The sequence below is a fragment of the Carassius gibelio genome, chromosome B13, assembly GCF_023724105.1.
Source record: "Carassius gibelio isolate Cgi1373 ecotype wild population from Czech Republic chromosome B13, carGib1.2-hapl.c, whole genome shotgun sequence".
Lineage (NCBI taxonomy): Eukaryota > Metazoa > Chordata > Actinopteri > Cypriniformes > Cyprinidae > Carassius > Carassius gibelio.
Window position 1 is genome coordinate 20,106,117 of NC_068408.1, and position 25,458 is coordinate 20,131,574.

General features: G+C 37.4%; 1 protein-coding gene across 4 annotated transcripts in view; it reads left to right on the forward strand.

Annotated features, from left to right (window-relative positions):
• LOC127969993 (E3 ubiquitin-protein ligase MARCHF8) overlaps nt 1-25,458 on the forward strand; it is a 91,029-nt gene that overhangs the window by 52,222 nt on the left and 13,349 nt on the right. For 3 of the 4 annotated variants that reach the window (XM_052572157.1, XM_052572159.1, XM_052572158.1), the window contains exons 3-4: nt 15,468-15,518; nt 23,129-23,208. In XM_052572157.1, coding sequence (XP_052428117.1) covers nt 15,468-15,518; nt 23,129-23,208 — 131 coding nt within the window. Of the gene's footprint in view, nt 1-15,467; nt 15,519-23,128; nt 23,209-23,518; nt 24,341-25,458 lie in introns of all 4 variants that reach the window. The other variant, XM_052572160.1, reaches the window with a different exon arrangement.

Consider the following 25,458-nt stretch of genomic DNA (forward strand, 5'->3'; position numbering starts at 1 on the left):
TTAATAGAGAAGATGCACCAAAAAACGCTGAAAATTAAGTGGATTTGCGCATCTTCTCTATTAACAACAGCTCTGTGTAGTAACAGCTGCTCTATGTGAAATCACACACCTGATGGAATTAACGGCTCATTAGAAAACCGGCTTTACTGACGAGATGCGCATAACGATCGCCGATCGTGATCGGTGCACCCCTATAATGTACACTATTGAAAATGGTTATTCTGTGGAGATTTGCCAAAGATTAGATTTAATAGCATTATTAGTGTTTTAAAGATTAATATTAAGTAAACATTAGGTGGTTGCATTGGTAATATAAAATAGGTCAAATGAGCATAAACATTAAAATATTAAAAGGTCCAAAACCAGCCAACATATCCAATAAACACTTCACTTAAACAATGTTTAGCAAATGTATTGTGCACCTTAGTTTCATGCTTTCAACACAGTCAACAATTCACAAAACACATTGTGGTTGACACAGACCATGTTTGTTCCTGTTGGAAGTGAAACCTTATTTCTGGGTTGTATTATACGGAACACATTTTTCCCTTTTTTGCCGACTTTGCATGTTATGATTTGCGTTTAGCAATGCTATCTGCGACCAGAACATCAGACCAGACCTGCGACTCATTTGTGACTTTATGTCTGTTTGCAATGACAGCCACATTAGTTCAGTGATAGTACTGTCTCCCAAAGCCATTATGTGTGATTAAATCTCAATAATAGACTGCTAAATACTGTCTGTTAATATACTGCCACATCATGAGACTGTTCATCATTACACCGTTTACTCTCTGCCTCAGACGTCTCAGTCGCTCAGCCAAAACATCCCAGTGATAGAGACACACGTGTCTGCGGTGGTGCACGAGCAAATCGCATCATTGACAGACACACAGAATCGGAGGCTTTGTGTGAAATCCCCTTGTTGTGGGGGGAGGGGGCAGACAGAGATTAGTGATCACATGTGCCCCCTCCCCACCCGCTTAAAACCTGTTGGAGAGAGGAAGTCATGAGCATACACAGGAAGTGTGCCTGTGTGAAACCAAACGATCCGGTCGTCTATGCTCCAGAGTCCAGACAGCCTCATTAGGGATGACTCAGTGATTTGAGGGAGAAGTGACTGGAAGGCCTGAGGGTTCTGCTGTATGTTACAGATTATCCCCATTACTGCCATGCTGTTTCTCTTCTTTACCACTTTGCCATGCAATTAGCAGGGGCCATATGTAGTGTTCACTGCTTCCTACACACGGAGCAGGTATCTGTGGATCACTTCGCTTAACTGTTGCAAAATCTGTTTGTTTGGGACGAGCTGCAGTGTCCTGAAGGGCTTCAGAAGGATTTCGAGTTTTATAATCATACAAGCATTTAAAAAACACACAGAACATATAAGAACATTTTCATGTTTGTACATCAATGTGTATTTATATGAAATAGTATATTTTTAAACGAATATAATTTGGTATACCTGCATTTAGCATCAAATGGCTGGTGAGTTTTAATAAAAAAATGAAATTTCTTCCTGTGACGGCACAATCGGTATCGCATGATCCTTCAGAAATCATTTGCTGACGTGCTGCTTCGTTAAAATTTGTCAATGTTGAAAATATTTGTGCTCCTTAATATTTTTGTGGAAACCATTGTAATTCCCCCCCTCAGGATAAAAAAAAAAAAAAAGTAAAAAAAAATAACCGGCAGAAATATTTGCTGTTGCCTTAGTTAAATTAATGCATCCTGATTATGGAAAAAAAAAGTACTGTGTTGTCATTAACGCACACATATCATTATCATAATCATAAATATTTGCACAGTAGCTGGCTTGTATGTCTGATTATGTGTTCAGCATTTCTAGTGTCATTCTGGTGCATATAATTGTGGACTACATCTTCAGTGGGTTTCGGAGGCTGTAGCGGATTGTTTATCATCTATTAATGACCACTCATTTGCATTTAGACACGAGGGAACAGTCCGGAGGGTCACGGGGGAACACAGAGGTCCCAGTGTCAGCAAACTAATTAGTTTGGACTGGCCTGAGTTAATTAGGAGTGGCTTTGAATCCAGCATCAGAAAATCTAAATAAAACATCATCTGAAAATGAACAACTAAACAGTGTTTTCCCATAGGAGTGTAGTTTCTCTTTGAGATTCGGTTATTGATTCTGTGCAGGTGACTGCGGATGTGCAAAATGCTGGAGGAGTTGTGAGTGGTTATGGTTTTGGGTATGTTTTATTATGTATGGATTTTTGATATTACTCGCTTGCGCTCTCTTACCTTCACTTTCTCCTCACTTTCGTCTTAAGAGTCCAGATTTATTCATGTGAAAAACATTTTAAATAATTTAAAGAATCTTTAAGGATCCTTTTTGTGCATTCCATGCAGGTTCTTCTCGGAACCATCAATGGCAATAAAAAAAAAAATATACAATGGACAACTTTCAGTACATTTTCAGTTCAGATTTGTATTCCAAATGATGATGATATGCTTTGTAATTTAAAATGTATGGAATTAAAATCATTAAATTCTAAAAGAGATTTAAGGATGTTTTATTTGTTTATTAGATTTTGTTTATTAATTAATATGATTATATACATTTTTGAAAAATAATTTAGAAAAAAATAAAGTAAAAAAAAAAAATGTATGTATACACCTACACCTCCACACACACAGATACACACACAAAACAAAACAAAAAACAGTGAGACTTATCTCTTGTTGAACGTAATTACTTTGTTCTGAATCAGATCTTTCCTTTACTCATAGTTTTCCATGGCATGATACTGGAGATGTTTAGCCTACTAAAAATAATAACTTGTTATAAATACCAGTGGTCAAAAGTGATTTAATAATGCAACATTTACAACTAAGCCGATCTTGCTGGTCAGTGCTTTAAGTGTACTTCTTCATTCCTGATTCTGGCGTAATTATAGCGTGTAGCTGAGCATGATTAAATGAAACCGATGAGTGGACGTGAAGTACAACCCTGTTCCCCTTTTCATTTGTCGAGAATTGACTGTTTCCTGTGATCCAGTGCTCGGCCTTTGGTCAGCTGAGCTGATTCTTACTGTCCTTTCACATCTGATCATGTGATCTCCGGTTCATGGGCCTCAGAGGGCTGGGGTTTGTTTGACAGCTCAGATATGTAAACTGCAGCTCTCAGCTGAAAAAGAGACCTGTAATTGTTGTCATTGCCCAGGGTATGAATCCCCCTTTGCCTGTGTGCAGCTTTTTTGATATTGAAATTTGAGCCACCATTGTCTAAAAATCATGAGCTCAAACAGGAAAATGCTTCCTTGCACACTTCCTGCAAGATAAGGTTACATTCCCAGTTTCTCTTGGCATAAAATTCATTGCAGGCTATTTCGATCATTCCCACAATCACATTACCCACTATTACACATTTTCGTGTTATTTAGGTTGCAAATGAATCCTATTTATGCTTACATGTGTCGTTTCAGAGAGCATAGATTATACTGTGTAATGTGTGTGTGTGTGTGTGAAAGCTTTTGATTTGTGTAAATTATACGTTTGAATAGGGTGCAATACGCTGAATCGCTAAGCTAATCACTTGTTGATGTCAAGTTAAATATTGCATGAAATTCAATGCAGAAGTAGATGATCCCAGCATGCTTGGCTTGCGCGTGACATGACAGGATTTGAAAATTTCTTGTTAAAGCTTGTTTGACTCTCACTACTGCTATTTGCGCAATCGCTTTGATCTGTTGGATAAACAAACAGTTTAGATGTGAACTGCTTATTCTGAATTAAAATGATGAAACCTAACGCACTACACAACCTTGATGGAGTCTCTCTGCAGTGTTGCTAGATGTCTCCCAGAAACAGTGCTGTAAGTTTTATGCAGATTTTCTAACATGAAGCTGTGAGGGTCTTTTAGTTTGTGCTGAGGGTTATCAAATGGAGGCCTGTGGGTTTGTGGTCTCTAAACTGGATTGTTCCTGTTGCCTCGTGACAAGAGTTTTGTGGGTTTTAGTCCATGTGTCTCTCTTAGCTTTAAAGCTATTTTTATGTGGGTATTCTCATAAATGTTGACAAAATAAACTTGTAGATGATTTACAGGTTTAAAATGTCCATGACTAATTTTAACCGCATATAGTTTTATTTCAATTGGCTTTTTTTCTGAATTCACCATGAGCAATTAAAATATTTGAAGAGTTTTAAGGCAATAAAGACAGAAGAACAGTAAAATAATTTGAATTTACTCAAATTGTTTATTTGCCATAATATTTTCTTTATAGTATGCACATATTCACCCTTAGATGCTAAAAATGGCTCCAGTAATGCTTCACATTCAGTTGTAAAGGAGCCTTTATTAATCACAAAAATAAAGATTATATTTTCAACTCCGAACAGCTAAATAATACAAGTTGAGTAGTTTGCATGAGTGGTTATAACTGCTGATTGTTTAATATTGCTGAGATAAAACCATCGTCAAATATTTAATATTTACTACTTATTATAAATCTTTGCACAATGTCACCATGAAAACTGAAGTGTTGTGCTGTATACAAAGTATAGCTTTCTGATCCTCCATAGACTACAACAAAACTCCCAGGCCCAGAAAGGTAGTAAGGACATCAATAAAATAGTCCATGTGACATCAGTGGCTCAAATGCAATTTTATGAAGCTGTGAGAATACTACTTTATTTTAGGGCTGTGCAAAAAAATTTTTTTTTTCATGCACATCTTGTCAGTAAAGGCGCTGCTGTGATTAGTAGTATATATTCAGCATGTGCGTTCAGATCACGATTACCAGGTTTTCAAAACAAAACCTGCCCAATTGTTTCTCAAAACTAGCCCAATCGCATTTCGTTCCAGGCGATAAAATCCAATTTTTTTTGGCAGGGTTCCCTTTTGTTTTGGGGATATGGTCATTTTTCAGATCATCATATCGTTAGCCCATGAGATCGACGATACACGATATTATCGTGCATGGGTGGAGCAAGAGAGAGACTCTTTGTTCTTGTCATAGTAGAACTATTTAGTGTTTTAAACCGCGCAGGTGCATGAGAGAGAACCTGTGGAGTCACCAGTAATTGAAAAAATATACTTTCAAACATACTAATAAACTAACGTTAAATATAAAAATAGTAGGACGCAACTGTAATAACGCGTTTCCTGTGACAAATTTGCTGCATCTGCGCATGAAGTTATCAGTCAAATGTATTGCAAAATCAGTCAATGGTGAAAATCAATAGTAGCTTTCATTTAACACTAATATTGGACATAAACACGCTAAATATAAAGTATTCAAAATGGGTAAGTTCATATATTTGGAGTAAAGCTGAACTGATGCATCAGTCATACAGCGCTCCAGACCTCGCGTCTCATGATGAGTCTGAGACGTACCGCCACAGAAACAAGAATCAGATGCATTCTGTGATAACTGTGGCATTAAACTTAGTTAGTGAGGTCTCGTTTTATATATTGCACATATATCGGCCATTCAGATTACTTGTTAAAGTGCAATGAAATACCTTTTATATCTGCAGACAATGTGCATCTGTTTGTGGATGGAGACTTCTTCTTCTTCTACAGGCTCCAATCCTCATTTGCGCGCTACCCCAATCCCAATAGCGTGGTATTTAGCCCCTAAAATGCACATTTTACCAAAGCAAGCCTGCCAAAAAAACCAACGTATTTTATCCCTGGGATGCAATTTTTTATCGGGGAACCCCCTGAAAACGTGATTGGGCTAGTTTTGGACTAGTTTTGAGAAGCAACTGGGCAGGCTTTGTTGTGAAAACCTGGCAACCCGGATCTGAAGGCACGTGCTGGAGATATACTGCTATATCGAGATATATCGCATTTGATTTTTTTGCCCAGCCCTACTCTATTCAACAGTTTCTTGCCTTCCTTGTCAGTCTTCGACATGCATTCACGAGCGTACCACAACATAGAGGAAATTGTTGAATTAAGCAGTTATATTTGTTTATTCCTGTAGCCTCGTTAATTTTTGGTTAAACCAGTGATGTCACATGGACCTTTTTAATGATGTCCTTACTACCTTTCTGGGCCTTGAAATTGGTAGTTCCCTTGCTTTCTATGGAAGGTCAGAAATGTCTCGGATTTCATTATAAACCTCTTCATTTGTGTTCCCAAAATGAGGTCTTATGGGTTTGGAACAACATGAGGGTGAGTAATTAATGACAGAATTTTTTATTTGGAGTAAATTACCCCTTAACAGAGAGCTACATCATGAAGTAATATTTTAGCCATATGTTATTATAAATATAATTCATTGTGTTTACGGCCCTGCTCTCATGCACACCAAAGCCTAAATGTCCCATTTCAACTTCCTGTGTCAGTGGGATTTGCGTCAACACAGGAAAGAAAATTGTGTTAAACTATTTCTTGGTCTTTAATGTTGTTTTGCCCTCTGTCCCTCTATCTGGACTCATTGTTGCCTTCATGATCAGAGCATCTATCTTTCTTTTATCTGTTTACTGTGCATGGCTTAATTTTGTTGTGCTGGAGGATGTTGCTGCCTTGCAGGACGCATTGATATGAAATATGACATGTGGGTCGCTTGATTATTGTCTTCTGAAAGGAAATATCTTTAACTAAATGTGAAAGGCGCAATTTCATCAGCCCGATATTCAAACTGCATTTCACCCTTCCTTCAGATCGTGATGTTTGTTCTGTTGATTTAATTCTGCTGCTTCCTTTTCACTGTCTTCGTTTTAATTTGCCTCTTTATCCCTCTCTGTTTATGTAGCCAGACACTCATATAGCTCTCTCAATAATAATAGATGATTTCTGTAAATGCCGAGCTGTTTTGCTCTTAAGAAGCAAGTAGTTACCTTGAATGCATTAACAGCCGTGTCCCCTTTTTTCGATACCGTGTCCCCTTTAGCCTCGGCCAGACACAAAACAACTGTAAACCGTAGCATTTTCAAAATATAGCAAGATGGGAAAGTGTGATGTCATTAAAATGGACCAGGGTTTATTTGAGTTCAATTTTTTTTATTGCACGTATTGCCCTTGGTGCAAAACTTTTCCTGGACAGTTTGTATGCTTTATTTTTGAAAAGAGGCCTTTTTTTACTTTTTGAAGGGATCACTGACCTAGCAACCGTTCTAAACACCCTAGCAACGTCATTTCAGTTCTCTGGCAACTCTCAAGAAGTGATGTGGTGCCAGGATAAGATGCACAGGCTTGAGCCACTCACATCTTCAAAGAAATTTGGCCACACTTTAGTTTGCGGAAATAACAAAAAAATAACAAACTGGCCTCTAAACTTAAGTGCTTTTACTAATTTATAAGTGCCGTTTAATTTGTGACGCTGCTATAGTTGCTGTTTGTTTTGCTCTGTCTATAGCTGAACCATGATGGCATCCTTTGACCGTAATGCTTTGAGGAACAGTGCCTTTTGTCATTTTGCTTATGGGAAGCCAGTGCATGCTCTGAGAATTGTATTGCTATTAAACCAGTCTAACATTAACTGACAGGAAGTGAAGAGAGAGAAAAAAGTGCGAGCGAGATGAAAATAGAAAGACAATGATGGTGAGGTTGTAGCAGTGATCTCATTTGCTGTCTGTTCCTCCTGACTGCCGGTGTTGTGTTGAGCTGTCTGCTGAGGCAGTGAGACATGGAGATAGGGAATCTGGGAGAAGGAGGAAGAGAGCAGTCAGCTGAGGCGGTGTAGATGGCCATCTGTCACGGGTCTCCTCTCGCTCAGCGCTGATAACAACCTCTGCTCACCCAGTAGGATAATTCAATCTTCTCCGTGCACCGGTCATGGACTCGCCCTCTCCTCGGAAACGGCCCACATATCGGATAAGATACAAGTTTTTGTTGACACATTCTTGGTTTTTACATCTGCAGCATTATTCCCGATAGCCCTGCCCTGCTTTTCACGAAACCGCTTCTGATTGGCTTTGATTGTGTAACGTCAGGAGGCTGATTTGTGTTCGTCGTCAGCAGAACGATTACTTGTTGCAGGAAGCTTGTCTAGTTTGGACATTGTGATAGACTCATATCTTAGATTCAGGAAAGTTGCCAAAGTAAATAGGTTCGGGAACATTGAGCAGCGTTAGCCTCAGACAGTACGCCCACAAAACACCCACAGACCGTTCACGGACCATCTGATGCCGACTGCACTCAAAAACAGCAAGAAAGGACTGAAGTCACCTCTATTCCAGTGTATTGGCTGTCTAATAGGGGCTTTCAAATGTGTTGATGCCAAGAAATTTTATTTTAGTATCGTTGAGATGCCAGTTGCATTTTTTTTATATATATAATTTGAATTACTTTTTATTTTCTATTGCCTGTTTTCATTTTAATTTAAGTTGACGTTATTTTGTTTTGAAAAACAGTTACATTTAAGTTTTAAAAATATTTTGTCATTTTTTATACGTTTGTTTATATAGTTTTTATTTCTTTTTGTTTTTTAAACATTTTTGTAACAATTCTAAACAAATTTTAATGCATCAAATTAAAAGAAAAGAAAATGAGAATTATTGCCTTGGCAAACAGACACATTTTTTCAAATTATTTTAGATTTTTTTTAACAATTATAACCATGATGTCCCAGAAGTGATGCATTTTCATGAAAAAAAAAAAAAAAAAAAACTAAACGCATATAATGTGAGGGGGAATTTATTTATGTATTTTTATTTTTTGAGGATTATATAATTGCCTAACCTGAGAAATGGTCTTAGGTTGTACTAAAACCAAGATAAAATTGTGAATAAATGATTTGCTATTAATATAGTAATTGCTAATCAGTCTTAGGAAATCTGTAAAAATAAATAAATTAATTAATTAATTAAATACAAATTCCTATACAATGAACCGAGCTGAACTATTCTCTAGATGTGTAAAAATTTCCATTAGAGCTTTCAAGAATGTTTAGTTTTAGACATTTGTTAGCAAAAAAAAAAATCATACATTGTTCTGTCCAGTTTCAGTTTCTCCTGCCCTATTCTCAAGCAATTGTGGTTTATTGCTTTACATGTAGGCCAATCAAGTCTCTCTTGCAGTCTAAGTGGACAGTTCATAGCAAGATTAAACTGCAAAGTGGACCAGACTTTGTCAAAAGTCTTGCTAAACAAGGATATGAGAAGATTCATACATAGTACAGAGAGTACTAGGTATCAACAAAGACAGAAACATCCTGCATTCCCAGGTAGAAGACTGAAAATCTTTGGCGAGGGGAAGAGACCGTGAATGGCAGTTTCTATAGCTCACGTGATACAGCCGTGAGACTAAATGGAACCAAACCTGAATCTGTGTATTCTGAGAGCAGAAAGAGGAATCATTTATTCAGGAAGCTCACAGCGCGATCGAAGCAGAAAGAAGCCACAAAGACAGCTGCCATGTTCTCTGTGCCCAACACACTTTTTTTTTATAAAGCTTGACAGTGTTATCAGAGGTTTATGTTAACATGCGCTCATTGAGATGGGGGGGGGGCACATTATTTGAGCACACTGAGTGATCTGTATATACCTCAAACTTCACTGTGTTGTTTTTTCCTCTAATCGTTCCTGTCAGATTACATTCCAGCACCAGGCATGCATTTGTCATCTCATTATATTATCCATGGACTCATGGCAAGCTTGGAGACTGGCTCATTATTCTGGATCTGCCCACACACTTGATGAAGCCTGCAGATCCATAACAACAATGTATTAGCACTACATTTCTGCTGTTGCCGTTTACACAGCCGCACACCTGACGTATTTGTGGATATTCAGCCACAGACACCAAGGGCTGGATTTCAGACTGCATTCGGTGACCTTTTGCAAGGTTCAAGAAAATATTATTTTTTTATTTGATTTTTAATCATGTGCTGCCATGTTCTGTTGTGTGCAACGAAAGCAGAACGAATTAGTACTAATTGGTTGAATAATAAGGAACAGACAGTGATGCTGACCATCATATGACACTGAAGACTGGAGTAATGATGCTGAAAATTGAACGTTGCATCACATTAATAAATTACATTTCAAAATACATAAAAATACAAAACCGTTATTATAAATGTGATAATATTTCACAATTGAACTTTTAGCAAATAACTGCAGCCGTGGTCAGTATAAGAGATTTTAAAATAAATAAATCTTATCTAAAATATCTTACCTCTTAAACAGTAGTTAGTTAAAATGAAATAAGATATTTAAAAATAAATTTATTTAATTTCTGAATCAGTGGCGTAGCCACGGGTGTGCCAGGGTGTGCCTGTGCCACCCACAGTGGCAGCTGGCACACCTAAAAATAGATGCAGAATTATTTTTTATAGTCTCAATAAAAAATTTTACTAAACTTGGGCTATTGTTGTTTACTTAGAAAATATATATATTTTTAAATCAACCCTTTCACGCGTAAATTACAAATTTTTTAACTGACCCCTTGTTTCCATGGCGACACGTCATGATTGTCACGTGACACCGCAGCCACTAACAGATGTATTGGTATTCGTTTAATTTAGTTTTTCATTTTTTCATTGGAAGTGTATGACACTTGGTATAGAAATAAACAGTGGTAATTAAGTGCTTTTCCTAAAAATGAGAAGGAAAATACAGGGTATTAAAACCATATGAACTACAAATAAAGTCAGTATGTGAGGCTTAATAGATGTGTTTTAGTCTGAAATAGGTAAGGAAACACAAATAATGGCCTTCTCAGCTGCCATAGTTGCAACTCTTGCGTCATCAGAACAGTGTGTTCAACGCATCACCGTTTCAGTTTAAAAAAACGTTGTGCAACGTTTTGTCGGGGCTGAGCAGCGAACGCAGCCCTGATGAGGATGCTTCTCCCTCCCCGGGCCCAACATCAACAAACAGTGTTGCCAGATTGGAAATGTCCAAGTTTTGTACCAGAAGTTAAAAATTATCGTATTTGGAAGAAAATTATTACATTTAACGATTTACTACATTTTGACATGACCTGCAAATTACCACTAGGAGTATGGTTGGACGGAAGCAGCGCGACAAAAATACTACCCCAAATTTTGCACAGTAATCTGACAATAAATGTGGCACACCCAGATTTTCATATGCACACCCAGAGTCTCTTTTCTGGCTACGCTACTGTTCTGAATGTATTTGCCTACTATCTTTCATAAATACTTTTAAGTTATTTTTAATTGTTCTAACCATGTTAATATGGAGATTTGCTTTATCTACAGGCACTATTGTTTTACTGTATTACTTTTTATAACATTCTGCCCTTCAATGTTTTGTTATTTCGTAAAACAATGTATCCTGTTAACATGATTTTTCATCCAAATATGACTATATGTTCGGAGCTGCTACAAAGGACACTTCCTCTGGTGTGTAATTGATGGACTCTTGTCTGTTTCCAGTTTGGCCGGAAAACAGCCTGTGTTCTGTCTGTACAACTAATACTGACTTTATCTCAACGTTTCTTATTTCCACCCTTTCCAACGCTACAAATCATCCATGCAAGGCTAATTGTGTTGTCACTGCAACAAAAACAATCAATCAATAGTTCACCCAAAAATTTAAAGCATTGGTCTAATTTACTGCCCCTCATGTCATTACAAACCCATAGTTTGTTTTTCCAGTAGAGAACACAAGGTGAATTTCTGAAGGATCTCAAATCAAATGTGGTGGTGTTAGATGCATCTCATCAGGTTTGACGTCAGTGACAGAAAGCATCATTAGTTCTCGAATGATCAATCATCACTGATGTCAAACTATTCCTTTAAAATTACCCTCACATGGAGTCATTTCTCATCAGCTATATCTGTAGAGCGAGGTTATGTGTTCTTCAGATGTGTTTCTTGTGTATGACACATAAAAACCTGCACCCTTTAAGTGTAATCATTTCTGATGGATATTTTAAAATGGGTTTTTCCTTTTTAAACCATCTTAATTTTAAAATGTCTAGTATGTATATGGACATCATATTTCAAAGCATGTTTTAAGAGTGATGTGCTGTGGGCAAAACCAGGTCACCTAGTGCGAGTCTGACAGCGGGATGTCACAGTTTTTGACCAAAAATAAGAGTTTGAAAGATTTGTGTAAAATAATAAAAAGTACTGTTATTAAGAATATTGTAAACCTTATAATTTTTGAGTTTGCAATAAATGTAGCAATTTAAACCATTAATCTTTTCTAACAATAAGTCTTTACTATCACTTATGTCAATTTAACACATCCTTTTACTGAAAGAATTACTGATCCTAAACTTTGAACAGCTGTGTGTGTGTGTGTGTGTGTGTAATGTTTTTTTCTGGATTTTCTTGTTTTATATTCTGTCTCTATACATTACTATAAACCAACCATAAAAATTACAGACTCTTCAAGTCTTTGTAAGTGGGCAAACTTACAAAATCAGCAGGGGATCAAATAAATATTTTCTCCACTGTATGTGTGTATAATACATTTATATAGTGTATACATTTGCATATGTATAAACACACATTTATTCAAGTACACTTTGTGTAGTGTGTAGTGCAAAATTGTGTAGTGCAAAAAAATAAATACAATTACATAAGGTGTGTTTAATGTTAAAATCCAAAACTTTTATTTAAAGGTTTACCGAAATGATATCCTCCATTTTTGATCATGGGTGTTGCTAGGCCTTTTTTGATTACTCAGACCCACTACAAATTTTGCAATTGGCTCCATAAAATGCACACAAATTTGTGATCACCTCAGTCCCCTTTAAATTTCATATTAAATGGAGGCAGACTTCGATCTGCTCCTCCCCGTCTTTCAGTGCGTTCATCAATCTGCAGACCGAGAGACAGAGGACAAGGTGTGTGTTTATTGAGCGATTGTTATAATATCTGCATCTGTGCAGTTCTGTGTTATAAATGCAATTCACAAGTATCATGGGGGAGCAATCAGTTTTCGTTCACCCCTCACACCACAGCTGTTTCCTCCAGCGAAAATGAAGCCCTTTTACACCTTTACCTTACAAACACATACTATGTAAAGCAATCATGTTGCCATTTTTATTTGAAAATGTTACTTTTAATATAAAACGCATTAATTACAGTGCATGTGGAAAATATGTTTTTATACTTGAGCTAAATAAAAATGGTTGTACTAGAAACAGTTAAGTTTTGTGTTTGTACAGGTGTGTGTGTGTGTGTGTGTGAGAGAGAGAGAGAGACATCAGGATTCAGGAAGACTTATATTTTGGCTACTTATATTCAGTGCTCAAATGCTATACCTACTTATGCAATACAGTGGAATACTCCAATTAGTTTAGTTTACCACCCTATAAGTCAATAATTTATTTTATTTAAACATATTTTTTCTATTATTATTATTATACCCTCATTGGGGGCTGAGACCCCCTGAAACGAAAATCTTACAATCGCCCGTCTGTGATGATATCCAGATTTTTGTGTAGTCTTGGACTTTTGGACCCCGATGTTTTTTGTACTAAAGCATTTTATCATATGAATTATGTCATGAACGTATCTTGATCAGAACTTAGATTAGATCTGCTTAACCATCCATTTCATTCAGATTCATGGAAAAAATGTAACTTGTCAGACCTGCTGTTTTCGCAATTGAGTTACTAAAATTTTAAATGTCCAGCTAATCATGTGTGCTCCACAGATTAACTTGTTTTGACCTTTTACTCGACTAAAACTGGCCATCATGAGTGTGTACAGTAATGTATAGAAAGATGACTGGATGAACTGTTTCGATGTGTAGCATGGCTGAAATTCCCCTTAATAACAGAAAGACAGTAACCAGAAGGGATTTAGCACACGGTCCCTTCCGTTGGCATCTCCATGGTAACAGCGCAGGGCTGGAGACATGAGTAAAAAGCACAGGAATGATTAAAGATAAAGAGTGTGTCCTTCTGTTGCTGCACATGCTCTCATACTTATTGGGTCCTCACCATTACATTTCAGTTCAGTTCAAAACAATGAGCTTTCACACTCACCCACTCACTAATCATGGCACATTGTGCCAAAGGGCTCTTTGTTGCAGAGATTTTCTCTGCCAAGCACTGATATTAGTACCATTTCTGCCTCATAATGCACACAGGACTGAAAATGCTAAACGAGCGTGTGCTAGTTTTCTTTTGTTCCAAATGTAATGCTGCTGGTTGGTTTGAGGTGTAATTTTTTTTTTATAAATGATGAAATGTTGTTAACAGAAGTTGTTTGGGTGACTCTCATGAAACCTATCAAGAAAGAACACAACTGAATCCTGTTTGGTAACAAAAGAATTATACTCAAAATAAGATATGATACTTTACATGAAAAACATAAGGTAATACTTTAGTATAGGGTCTAATTCTCAGTATTAATTATTAGCATGCCTATTAATAACATATCGGCTGTGTATTAGTACTTATAAAGCATTTATTCTGCATGACCATAATCTACATTCCTAATCCTACCAAATACTTAATCTTAACAAACACTTTACTAAATATTGAAGGAACACTCATTTTCCAACTCCCCTAGAGTTAAACAGTTGAGTTTTACCGTTTTCTAAATCGTTCAGCCGATCTCTGGGTCTTGCGTTAGCGCTTAGCTTAGCATAGATCATTGAATCCGATTAGAAAGTTAGCATCTCGCTCAAAAATGACCAAAGAGTTTTGATATTTTCCCTATTTAAAACTTGACTCTAATCTAGGGGAGTTCGAAAATGAGCCTATTTTCAAAAAAGTGGAGTGTTTCTTTAAAAATCATCGAAATTAGCAGTTAAAAGATTTTAAAAGATTTGAAAAGAAGTAGGCATTCAGTCAGCCAGTCTTTTTCAATGAGCCCCTTTTTCTAGATAGTCTTAAAATATAGAACTTTCAGTCTATTTTTAACTGACTTCTTTAACCAGGAAAATAGTTAATACTTCAAAGATGGATAACAATGACAATTTGTGCTTGGATAGCCATTAAGTGTCGTGAAGACAGAAAGGGTCTGTTTGCTCAGTATTTGAGTCTAACTGAAGAAGGGATGTACTGTACTCGGGAAATATAAGAGCATCATCCCAACTTATGTTTTTTTTATAAAAATTTCTTACTATCCATTAATAAGGCAGTTGTAGAGAAACTAGTCCTACATCATCTTGTTAAATGAACAAGCATCCAAAAATGGTGCAATATTATCCATTTAAACAGCCTATTACTATTAGAAGCCTTTCGCCAGTGTCTCAGAGCCAGCTGGTAATATAGCAACCCTCTTACATTACAATCATAACTGACCTATAAATAATATCACCGCAGGAAAAAGACAACCCTTCTCAATGCTTAAGGGTGGAATTAACCAGCTGAGAAATATTGAGCATAAAAGCCATTAATTAACGCGGTCGTGTAGTTTAATCACAAAGAAATGTCTAATTTCCTTTTCATGTAACTGTGCTTCATATTCTGAGAGGTTTCTGAATTTTGCCGTGTTATTAAAACGTTTTAACAGTCAGTTCCTTGAGACTTTGTACCTGTTATTTTAGTTTGTGTTGAACTGAATGGTAAGCAGTGTTCTCAAACTTTTCCTCCTCTCTTCTCTCTTCCACAGAATGAGAAACCGCTTGGTCATTCTGCAAGCAGGTCCAGCAACATTTCAAAGGTATGAAAATCCATTTCCTTTTCCTCTTCTACTGAGAATGAGTGAGTGGCTTAGCTTTCTAGGGGGTCTGCACCTGCTGTCTGCAAATACTTTCATTCTCTTTAGGAGTTTATTTTGTCAGGATGTCTAAGCAAGACTTTTCAGACTGAAATATTTATTTGCCTGATGCAAAGGAGATCGGAAGGACGTTTTGTCTGACCTAGAAGGAAGAAAACAGACAGCAGACAAAATAAAATAAATAACCACAAGGGCTTATTTTATGCTTATGTAGACTTTCACTAGTTATTTATTTTTCAGGTCAAGGAAGCTTTGTACTTTATTATCCAATCTTGAATTCCCCTTTCCGTGTTTAAAGGACACCTGTTTATCTGTCTGATATTTAATAAACACCATGTGCCATGAGCTTGAAACAACAAGTGCTCACCCGCTGTATATACTTTAATATGAGTTCTTTTACCGTCACAAACCTCTGTAGTAAATGGGCCAGTAGTTACCCTTAAATGCCTATCCCACTAAACTGGATGTGTTATTATCCAGGTAGCCAAGTATAAACATGTTAATAGTTTAACCAACTCCAAATTGCTCGGCAAGATTCTCCTCAAATCTTTTGCATTTTGGTCATAGTTAGTCTGATATAGAAGAATATGTGAATGCACTACAGCAGTCCTTGCAGCATTGTTAAGAATAAAGTGTGTACATGCTTTGTTAATTTCAGAAAGCACCATCAGGTAGCTAGAAGCATCTGTTTGCATACATTAGTTGAAAGAGGACCTAACTGAGCTTCCAAAGCAGGAGACATTAAAACCTTGGTTTTATTCTCATTTAACTGCAGGAAATTATTAGACATCCATGTTTTAATATGTACACATTTCAATAAAACATCAAATGAAACCACAGAATCAAGCCTTACTGGTAGACAAAATTGAGAATCATTCACATAACAATGATATGAAATACTGTATTTAGTTACAGCACATTGCTGGGTCAAGCTGAGGTTCTTTCAGCAGAATTGCACAACTGCATGTTTAAAACTGGCTGGAACAACACCTTTGGCTAAGGAGTTGTTCACTATAGCCACTATAACTGTTATGATAGGACTAATAGTTGGAAAAACATCCTTTAAAAGATGTGCAGGAATAATATATAATTTAGAACAAAAACACTTGTAGCTTATCTTTTTTTCTGCTTTCTGACACTGTTGTCTAAGAGTTCAGGTGGTTTCATTTAACCATGGCTGGCCAACACCCTTTACCCTTTTATGCTTAAACGGAGCAACAGTCTCCAAAGATGTAGAACAAGCTTTATTAAATTCTTCAATCAGACTTTGTTTTATTAAGAATATAATTGGTAACATGTAAAGAATACTGTTCAGAAAACAAACTTGCAGTGTTATAATAAATAGTGGATAATGATCAGACAAACATGCCTCAGTGAACATCCATGTTTGAGATCAAAAGACCACGGGACAACACCAAGTCAAGTGTATGACCCAAATTATGAGTTGGGCCACATACATATTGTTAAATATTTAGTGACTCTAAAAGAGTTATGTCTAGTGACCAAGAACGTTTACAAAAACTAATATTGAAATCCCCAGTTATTAGTAATCGAAAGTGAAAGTGACATGACATACAGCTATGGTGGCCCATACTCAGAATTTGTGCTCTGCATTTAACCCATCCAAAGTGCACACACACAGCAGTGAACACACACACACACACACACACACACACACACACACACACACACACACCGTGAACAAACACCCAGAGCAGTGGGCAGTCATTAATGCTGCGGCATCCAGAGAGCAGTTGTGGGTTCAGTGTCTTGATCAAGTGCACCTCAGTCGTGGTATTGAAGGTGGAGAGAGTGCTGTACATTCACTCCCTTAACCTACAATTCCTGCCAGCCCTAGACTCGAACCAGCAACCTTTGGATTTACGAGTCAGAATCTCTAACCATTAGGCCATGACTTCCCCATCTATTAGCCCAAGTCACCAGATCAGACAGAAAATTGACAAATAAAGTCCTTATTCCATTTAGGAATACCTGGACTTCAGAACTGGAGAAAGTATCAGTGGACACAGTCTTATATTTAAAACAGCTTCTAAAAATTGTTGGAACTCCACCACCATCTCCAGAGGCTTGTGGAGGACAAAAAAATGGAGGAGCAATCTCAATAAGAGGCATCAAGGACCATCTTTTAACCAAGTCTCAGTAATAAGTGAATGAATGAATGAATAAATGAATGCGATGTAAGTGAAGTCTGCTTTATGGTCAATAAGACAATAAAGACAATAAATAAGTTATTTAGAATTAAATGTATTCAATATTTACCTAGCATTCACTAAGACCATATTAGCAGTAGTAGTCAGGGCTGACCGCCAAAAGCTGAGAGGTGCGTCTCTTAATGAAATTTAGTTCCTTTTTGTTGTTCCATTTCTTTTGATATAAAATAAAACCTACTTTGGACTTGGATTCCAACTAACTATTGGATTATTCCAAGCAAGCAGATTTGTTCTGCCCTACTAAATAACTCCTACCCAACATTAATATTGATTTGACTATTTAAAAGCATGTAGCACTATGATAGTGAGTTCATGTTGGGATCAGGTCTGTCAGGCACTTTCACTTTAACATGGATCGCTTCCTCTTAGTGGAGATTTGCTGCACTTCTGCGTAACATTGAGCTTCTTAACAGATAAACTCTTTACATGAACTAATAGATGCCAGGGTCACCTGCTCTGAGAAACACTCCACGGGTTTAGCTCAAGACATTCAGCTACTGAGGACTTTAGGTTCAAGCTCAAGCCTTAAGCACTTTAAGGCCATTTTCACATTTGGTTTGAATGCATGGTCTAGTTTGAGTCCTTATTTTGCACATTATAAATACGGTACCTGGTAGATGGCATAATACCATCTCCAAACAGTGGCAGAGTTCAAACAAAGCTTACCTTACCTTACATTTTAAAGTATACATGAAGTTTGATGGACTTATTATTATTTTTTTTGTAATTAAAAAATAATTAAACTTTTGTTCTAATAATTTAGTGTTACTGTGATTTTAGGTGTCAACAGTTTGTATTCATTTACTTTTAGAGCCTCGTGTATTGTAGCATGTTCAATTGACTGTTTACATGCACCAGAGAGCATGATCGGTGTTTACCCCCAGCGGGAAGAAATGTCTCATCATTCCAGAGCTCATTTGTCTCTGACAGGATAAATAACATGAGAGGTCCCATTACAGTTGTTATCAGTTCAGTGTCCGACACGCACTCATGCTGCATGACGAGGTTTTGACTGCTGAGAAACCCGAAGGGTCCTAATAGAGGTCCATGGGGTGTTCCTGTCAGCTCTGTCATTTCAGCCTTACATTAAGCAATCAAACAAAATAACACACACAACTGATCCATGTCAGTGTTGTTATTACCCAGAATCCTCCTGGTTAGGTTCATACCTGCAGCCTTAAAGGAATAGTTCACTCAAAAATATAAATAATTATTATATATATGTATGTCTGTCTGTCTGTCTGTATTTTTTTTTTTTTTTTTACATTTGTATCCATATAATGAAAATACATGTCTAGTTACGCAACATTGGGCGGGACCCTCTGTTTGCTGTGTGGCTTGCAGATCAAGTGTACTCAGTTTAAGTATGGTTTTGAAGTGGGTATGTCTTTGGTTCTTTAGAGAACATCTGTTTTGAACCCCTCTGCCTCATCACAACAAATGTCACATTTGATTGACAGACCATTCATATGGCAGCATCTGCATTCATTTCCATAATCATTCTGTAGACATACGCCTCAAATTGTGCAGATGATAATGTACAAACAATTAACTGCAGAGTTAATATGCTTCCACAAAACTGGTTCAGATTGAATAGTCTGGAAACAAAACATTGTTTGTCTTAATGCTTTTGAAATTAGTGCTGCTTATCATTCTGTTTCTGTATGGAACTTCTTCCTAATTTCCTTTTGATTGCTTTTTAGACTCTGCTCAAATCCACCTCATTATGAAACAAACATTCAACTGCGTCAAACTGGGGTTTTATCACTTATGCAATAATACTATTAAAGAAAAACCTACCATGTGTAATCATTTATTTCCTCATACACATTAAAAGACCCTGAATTGACCTTACCAGAGTTTCCATAATATGTTAGCAAGTTGCTAATTCACAATAAGTGCAGTAGTACCATGTTTCAGCAATTAATTCACTATATTTTACACTAGTGGTTCTCAACCAGGGAACTGGGTAATGACTTAAAATAAAACAAAGGGGAACATTAAAATAAACTAAACTGCAAAAAAATGTTTTTGTCTAATTTAACTTTTTTTCTTCATTGAAGAACCATTGTCCTCACGGTCTAGAAAAACCTGGATATATGTGAGGTTTCCTAATTTAGAAGTGACTTCTAGACCTAGATAAGTCAAGAAATCTAATATATATATATATATATATATATATATATATATATATATATATATATATATATATATATATATATATATATATATATATATATATATATATATATATAAATAACAAAAGTCATATATTGTGCATCCCAGGTATGGGTTTCATCACTATGTACGTTTCTGGCAAAGTATCCCCCCATGATTCTGGAACGTTTTGTGATTCTGTTTGTTATTCTTGTTGGACTTAAAACTGTTAAGTTTGTATATTAACCACTATTTTCTGGCCTTTTGCACACTTGTGCTTGTTGCTGAGGGAAGGTTTTAGAGCGTGTAATCTTGGCCCAAGATGCTAGGTCACTGTACTCTGTGTGTGTGATGAATGGAGCCATGGAGAGAGGACGGCCTCCCAGAATAACACCCGTCACTGGAAGCAATTTAGCCCTCTGGAGGTGGACCGCAGACATACGGATTTTACTTTAACAGGAAGGGCTTATTAAGGCTTGCTGAGTATATTTGGAGGCAAGGGCTTACTCTTCCTCTCTTGTTGTTTATCCCACGTTCATTCTTTCTCCTGTCTGTTCTCTGAAAACAGAAATGAAATCACAAACATTTACTTTGAGGTTTGGTAGTCTGATGATGGTTCTTTCAGAAAAACTTAAAAGTGATTCATTTTTATTTTTTCGGAAATACACCTAGTGTTCAAAATTTTGGGATTATGTTTTTTTAAAGTTATATCTTAACCTTTGATCAAAAATTGAGTAAAAATAGCAATAGCATTATAGTGAAATATTATCAAGCACGTCCGTTGACATGAATGACAGTAACAGCTGGAGACGCTATGTGGGCATGTCTAGAAACTTGTCTAGTTGACTCCAGCTTTATGCAAATCCGCAACAACTAGATGGGGCGATTAACAATGGGAGTGAAGGCAGTGGAGATTGTGATGCCATAAAAATGATGCAGGAAAACCATATCAGAATTTGGCGATTCATGCGTTGAGCAGTTTATATACAAACATTTTCCCTGCCTATTGTTTTTTAGCAGCAAGAAAAGAGACCTTGTCATTTTATTTATACTAGCAAAACCTCTAATATAAAAGGATTAAATGTTAGGGCATCCAGCAGCAGGAATGCCTGTTAGTGACCTGGCAACCTCGAGGGACAAATTTGCTGTCAGTGTGTACTAGGCATTAAAACATGCTGTCAACATCTTCACTAAATCCACATGCAGTGACAGTCTTGTTTATAAATTTCTGTTCTGGTTTCAGAAGCACTTGTTTCACAGGTTAGAATTAATATCAGTGCCAGGTTCATGATAGAGAATAAATGATTTTCTATTACCTCCAAATAACTCCCATAGTGTGTCTGAGAGACGAGCTGCTGGCCTCCACAAACAAGGTTTTTTATTATTATTATTTTTAATTATTTAAATGTGCACAAATTTACTGACAGGTAGATTGAATTTACTGACTGAAATATATTAGAGAGGCAAATTCCATAACCACAGGACTGGAATTTGCATAACCCATTACTAACGTTTTTGCTCATGTGTTGACATGCGCACGTCTCTGTGCCTCATCTCTGTCCAATTTTCAGTAGTTGGTATGCTGTTTTGTGAAGGGTTTGTGTTTTTGTTGACTCACATATGGCTGTGTGTGTATATCACATCTCAGAGGGAGTCTTCACAAACATGCACTCTGTCAGGCTTGAAAATGCACCTTATCTTGCTGACTGGGTCTGCAAGAGCCAGAGTGACTCACAGTTAATCACGTTTACACTGTCGTCACAACTCGACTAAGCAACACAGACATACACACATTTGGCACTTTACACTATTTAAAAAAAAATGTGTATATACTATTTTACTAATACTATTTTAATTACTATAAGATGTAAGTACTAGGTAAATGTGTATAGCATGTATTAAAAATGTATATGAAGTAACGCCTACGAAGTAACACAGTTTGGTGATGCGGCTGCGAGAAATGTGTAAATAATGAATTCAAAATAGAAATGTTCATATAAAATGTATTTTGATGTCTTGAGATAAACAATCAACATTTTCTGAATTTCCCAGGTCCTATTTTGTACCCCATTTGTGGAAAGTGTTCACATCTTCAATTCAAAAGTAACATAAACAGTAACATTTCTGTATAAATGAGAGTGAATCATGAAATTTTCTCTGAATTGAGGTGCTAATAGAAGGTGTTAGTAACACTATTATTTCCTAATAGTTTCTTGGAATATTCATCAAAGATGTGAATTTGTGTGACAGTGTGTGTCAGTTTGTGTATGAGGGTGTGTGTGTTTGTAGAGGGCAGTTCCGGACACTCTATCCTGTATTGATCCCTGTCAGGCCCAGGGCTATATATTCTCTGTTTGTTACAGATAGAATCAATAGGTAATTAGTCTGGGGCATAAATGATGGTATCAAACATTGTGTATGTGATCCATGCTGCTTTGATCCAAATGCCCAGGTAAAATATTAGTTTGTGTGTGTGTGTGTGTGTGTGTGTGTGTGTGAGAGAGAGAGAGGTTTTAGGCAAGGATATTCCTTTTGTTGAAATTGTTTTACTTGTCTTGAATGTAAACCTACTTTTCAAGAAATGTTGGATTAAAGTTTTAAAATATTCAATTGCCATGATATATCTTCTTTCTGAAATCTGTTTTCATAAGTAGTCTTCTTGCATACAATAAATTTAACCATTCACCATATATACCATTCAAATATTTGGAGTCTAAGATTTAACAAAAAAAAAAAGTTTTTTAAAGTCTCTCATGCTTAACAATTTATTTGAAAAAAAGAGCAAAAACTGAAATGTGAAATATAATTACAATTTAAAATGAATTTTATTTTTTTTATATATTTTAATGTAGAATTTATTAATGTCATGCAAAGCTAAATACTGCAAAGTATTAATTCCTTTCAAAAAAAAAAAAAAAGTCCCTCCAACTCAAACTCTAACTGTGAGTCTTACCGACTCAAAACTATTGAACAGTAGTGTATATGTGCCGAGTATCATGACAAAGGCAAAGTGGCTGTGATGCATTTCACTCATGGAGAACCATAAAACAAAAAGCTTCATTTACGTGTAAAATATGTTGATGCCTTGCAAGGAATGGAATTACCATCAGGACATGCTTCTTCAATGTTTCTAATTTGCTGCTTTGGTCTCTGTTTTGCACACAGGCTGGAAGTCCGACCTCTGTGAACACACCCTGCAGCTTTCCCAGGACTTCAGTGACCCCCTCGAACCAGGATATATGCAGGTAGGTTTCCCCTCCCTCAGTGTGCTCCTGCATTATGGCCGTGTCCTGAAAGAGAGTAAAAGATCCAGAAAGAGGCAGAACTGTCAAAACATCAATAGGCCAACACTGCCACCCGTCTTGGTTCTGGCATTTTGTTTTCTAAACCTTCCTCTTGGTTCCTCCCACCTGTCTCTTTGTAATCTTTCTCCATTTGTTCTCTAATGCATGTTGCATGTCTCTTTATGTCCATATTCTCTCTTCCCATCTCTGTTTCCGTACCTCTCTTTCTGTCCCATCCCTCTCCTCTCCTCTCCTCTCCTCTCGTTTGCAGTTCTAATGACCTCGCTCAGGACCAGAAACCTTTACAGTCCACTGTAGTGCTGTTGAACTCTAATGGTAAAAGCTCAGCATCTCAGGGTGTCACCATGACAACGCTCTGCCTGGACTCCCCCAACAAACCCAAAAATAGAACCTTGTTTGGCACAGAATGGCTCACCCTACTCAAACCATCAGTCAACTTGAAACCAGAAGGAGGCAGTCTCAAGTTCTCAAAGTCTCTGAATGACGTGGGACAAAAGATGGACAGCCTGTGCAACGGTCTTCACTTTATAGACCGCACGTGTTCAGATGGGGAGCTGGGAGCGGAGATGGAACAGCTTGTGCAAGACAGCCACATCAAAGCACTCAATGGTCAAGCCAGCTATCCTCCTCCATTTGCTTCTCGGCCTCCATCCTTCCTCAACAACTATAAATACATCTCTAGCCCAGGGCCTGAGCACTGCCTGGCTCCCCCTGCTCCTCCCCATTCAGATCTTCAAAGAAGCTCCAACTTCCTGCGTCTCATCTTCCCGTTCACCCGCTCGTCCACCGCAGGAAGCCTGCAGGCATCGGAGATGGGAAGCTACGCTTCAAGGCTGCACATCGGCAAGTCATCCAGTGCCATGCTGGATGTCAACGAGTCCTGCTGTATGGAGGAGATGGGAGATGACGAGGTGTTTGAAGAGGACTTGTCCCGCTGGAAGCTGAAGACTGAGGGCTTGCGGGTTCCTCTTTGCTCCCTTGAAGAGGACAGCGACCTGGATCAATGCTGCTCTCCACTGTCTGAGAAAAATGGGCCTCTGTCGCCCTATTCCCTCTCGGGGGACTGCTGCAGGTTGGTGGGACTTACTCACTCCTGCCCAGCTCCTCTTACCCATGGGCTCCACCTCTAGAGTGATTCTTCCTCATAGTCCCACCACAGCCCTCACCTGGATGTTAATTTCCTACAATCCCTGTTTGTCCTTCCTGTTAGAGGCCTGCTAGCGCTGTGATAGTCTGTAGTCCTCTTGTAATGGTGGGCGATAATGAGGTTCACACATGATAGAAGTTCTATCATGACAACTCGCTGAAGATTTTGGCATTGCAATGGACATGAAATGTTAATGTATTTGGTATTGGTGGAATAGATCTGCCACACTGCTGCTGCTGTTGTAGATTATTACTGCTGCTGCTACTGCTGTAAAGCCAGCACAGGAACTTGTTACTTCCAATACATATGCAGATACTGTGCTGTGAGTATTTAAGGGACATACTGCTGCTGCACATGTAAAATATATAATAGCCCGTAGAAGATCTATACAGGTGGAGCTGGGGAAGGTGGAGGATTTCAGACTAACTAATGGATATTAACCAGCCATTTAAATGTAAAGCAGCAAGATTATTGGCCTGCTTATGCAACATGAACCAGTCAGCTTGTGCCAAGTAGTTTAACACTGTGAAAATCATCAGTTTGCATTAACAACCCATCAACCTGTGCCATCTAGAGTTACATGACAGAACTAGGCATTTATGAGTGTTAAAAATCCACCGTGTGGGATCTGATGCATATTGCATCATAATGCTGTCATGGACAGTCCAAGCAGATTTACTTGGACAGATCCAGTCGATGCTTACGGTAGCTTTTCGATTGATGTAGTTTAGCCGTATTTAATAAGGTAGAATGAAGATTGAGATCTGATTACAGTTTTGGGTTTGGCTCTCTGGCTTTGCGATTTGAGACCAGGCGAAATAACATTGTATCGATATTCATCAGGGCCACACGGATGCCACAGGAAACAATTAGCGTAACTTATGAGGTATGTAATTGACTTAGAGCTGTGGCCTGCCGGCAGCAAACTAAATAACTCTGGAAGAAAAACTACTTGAGAGGTCCAAGTGCTATTTGGTTGTTACAAATTCTTTCCAGCATCTCAGATTTAGGGTAGTAGCTTTCAGGTGAACTCCCCTCTGGCT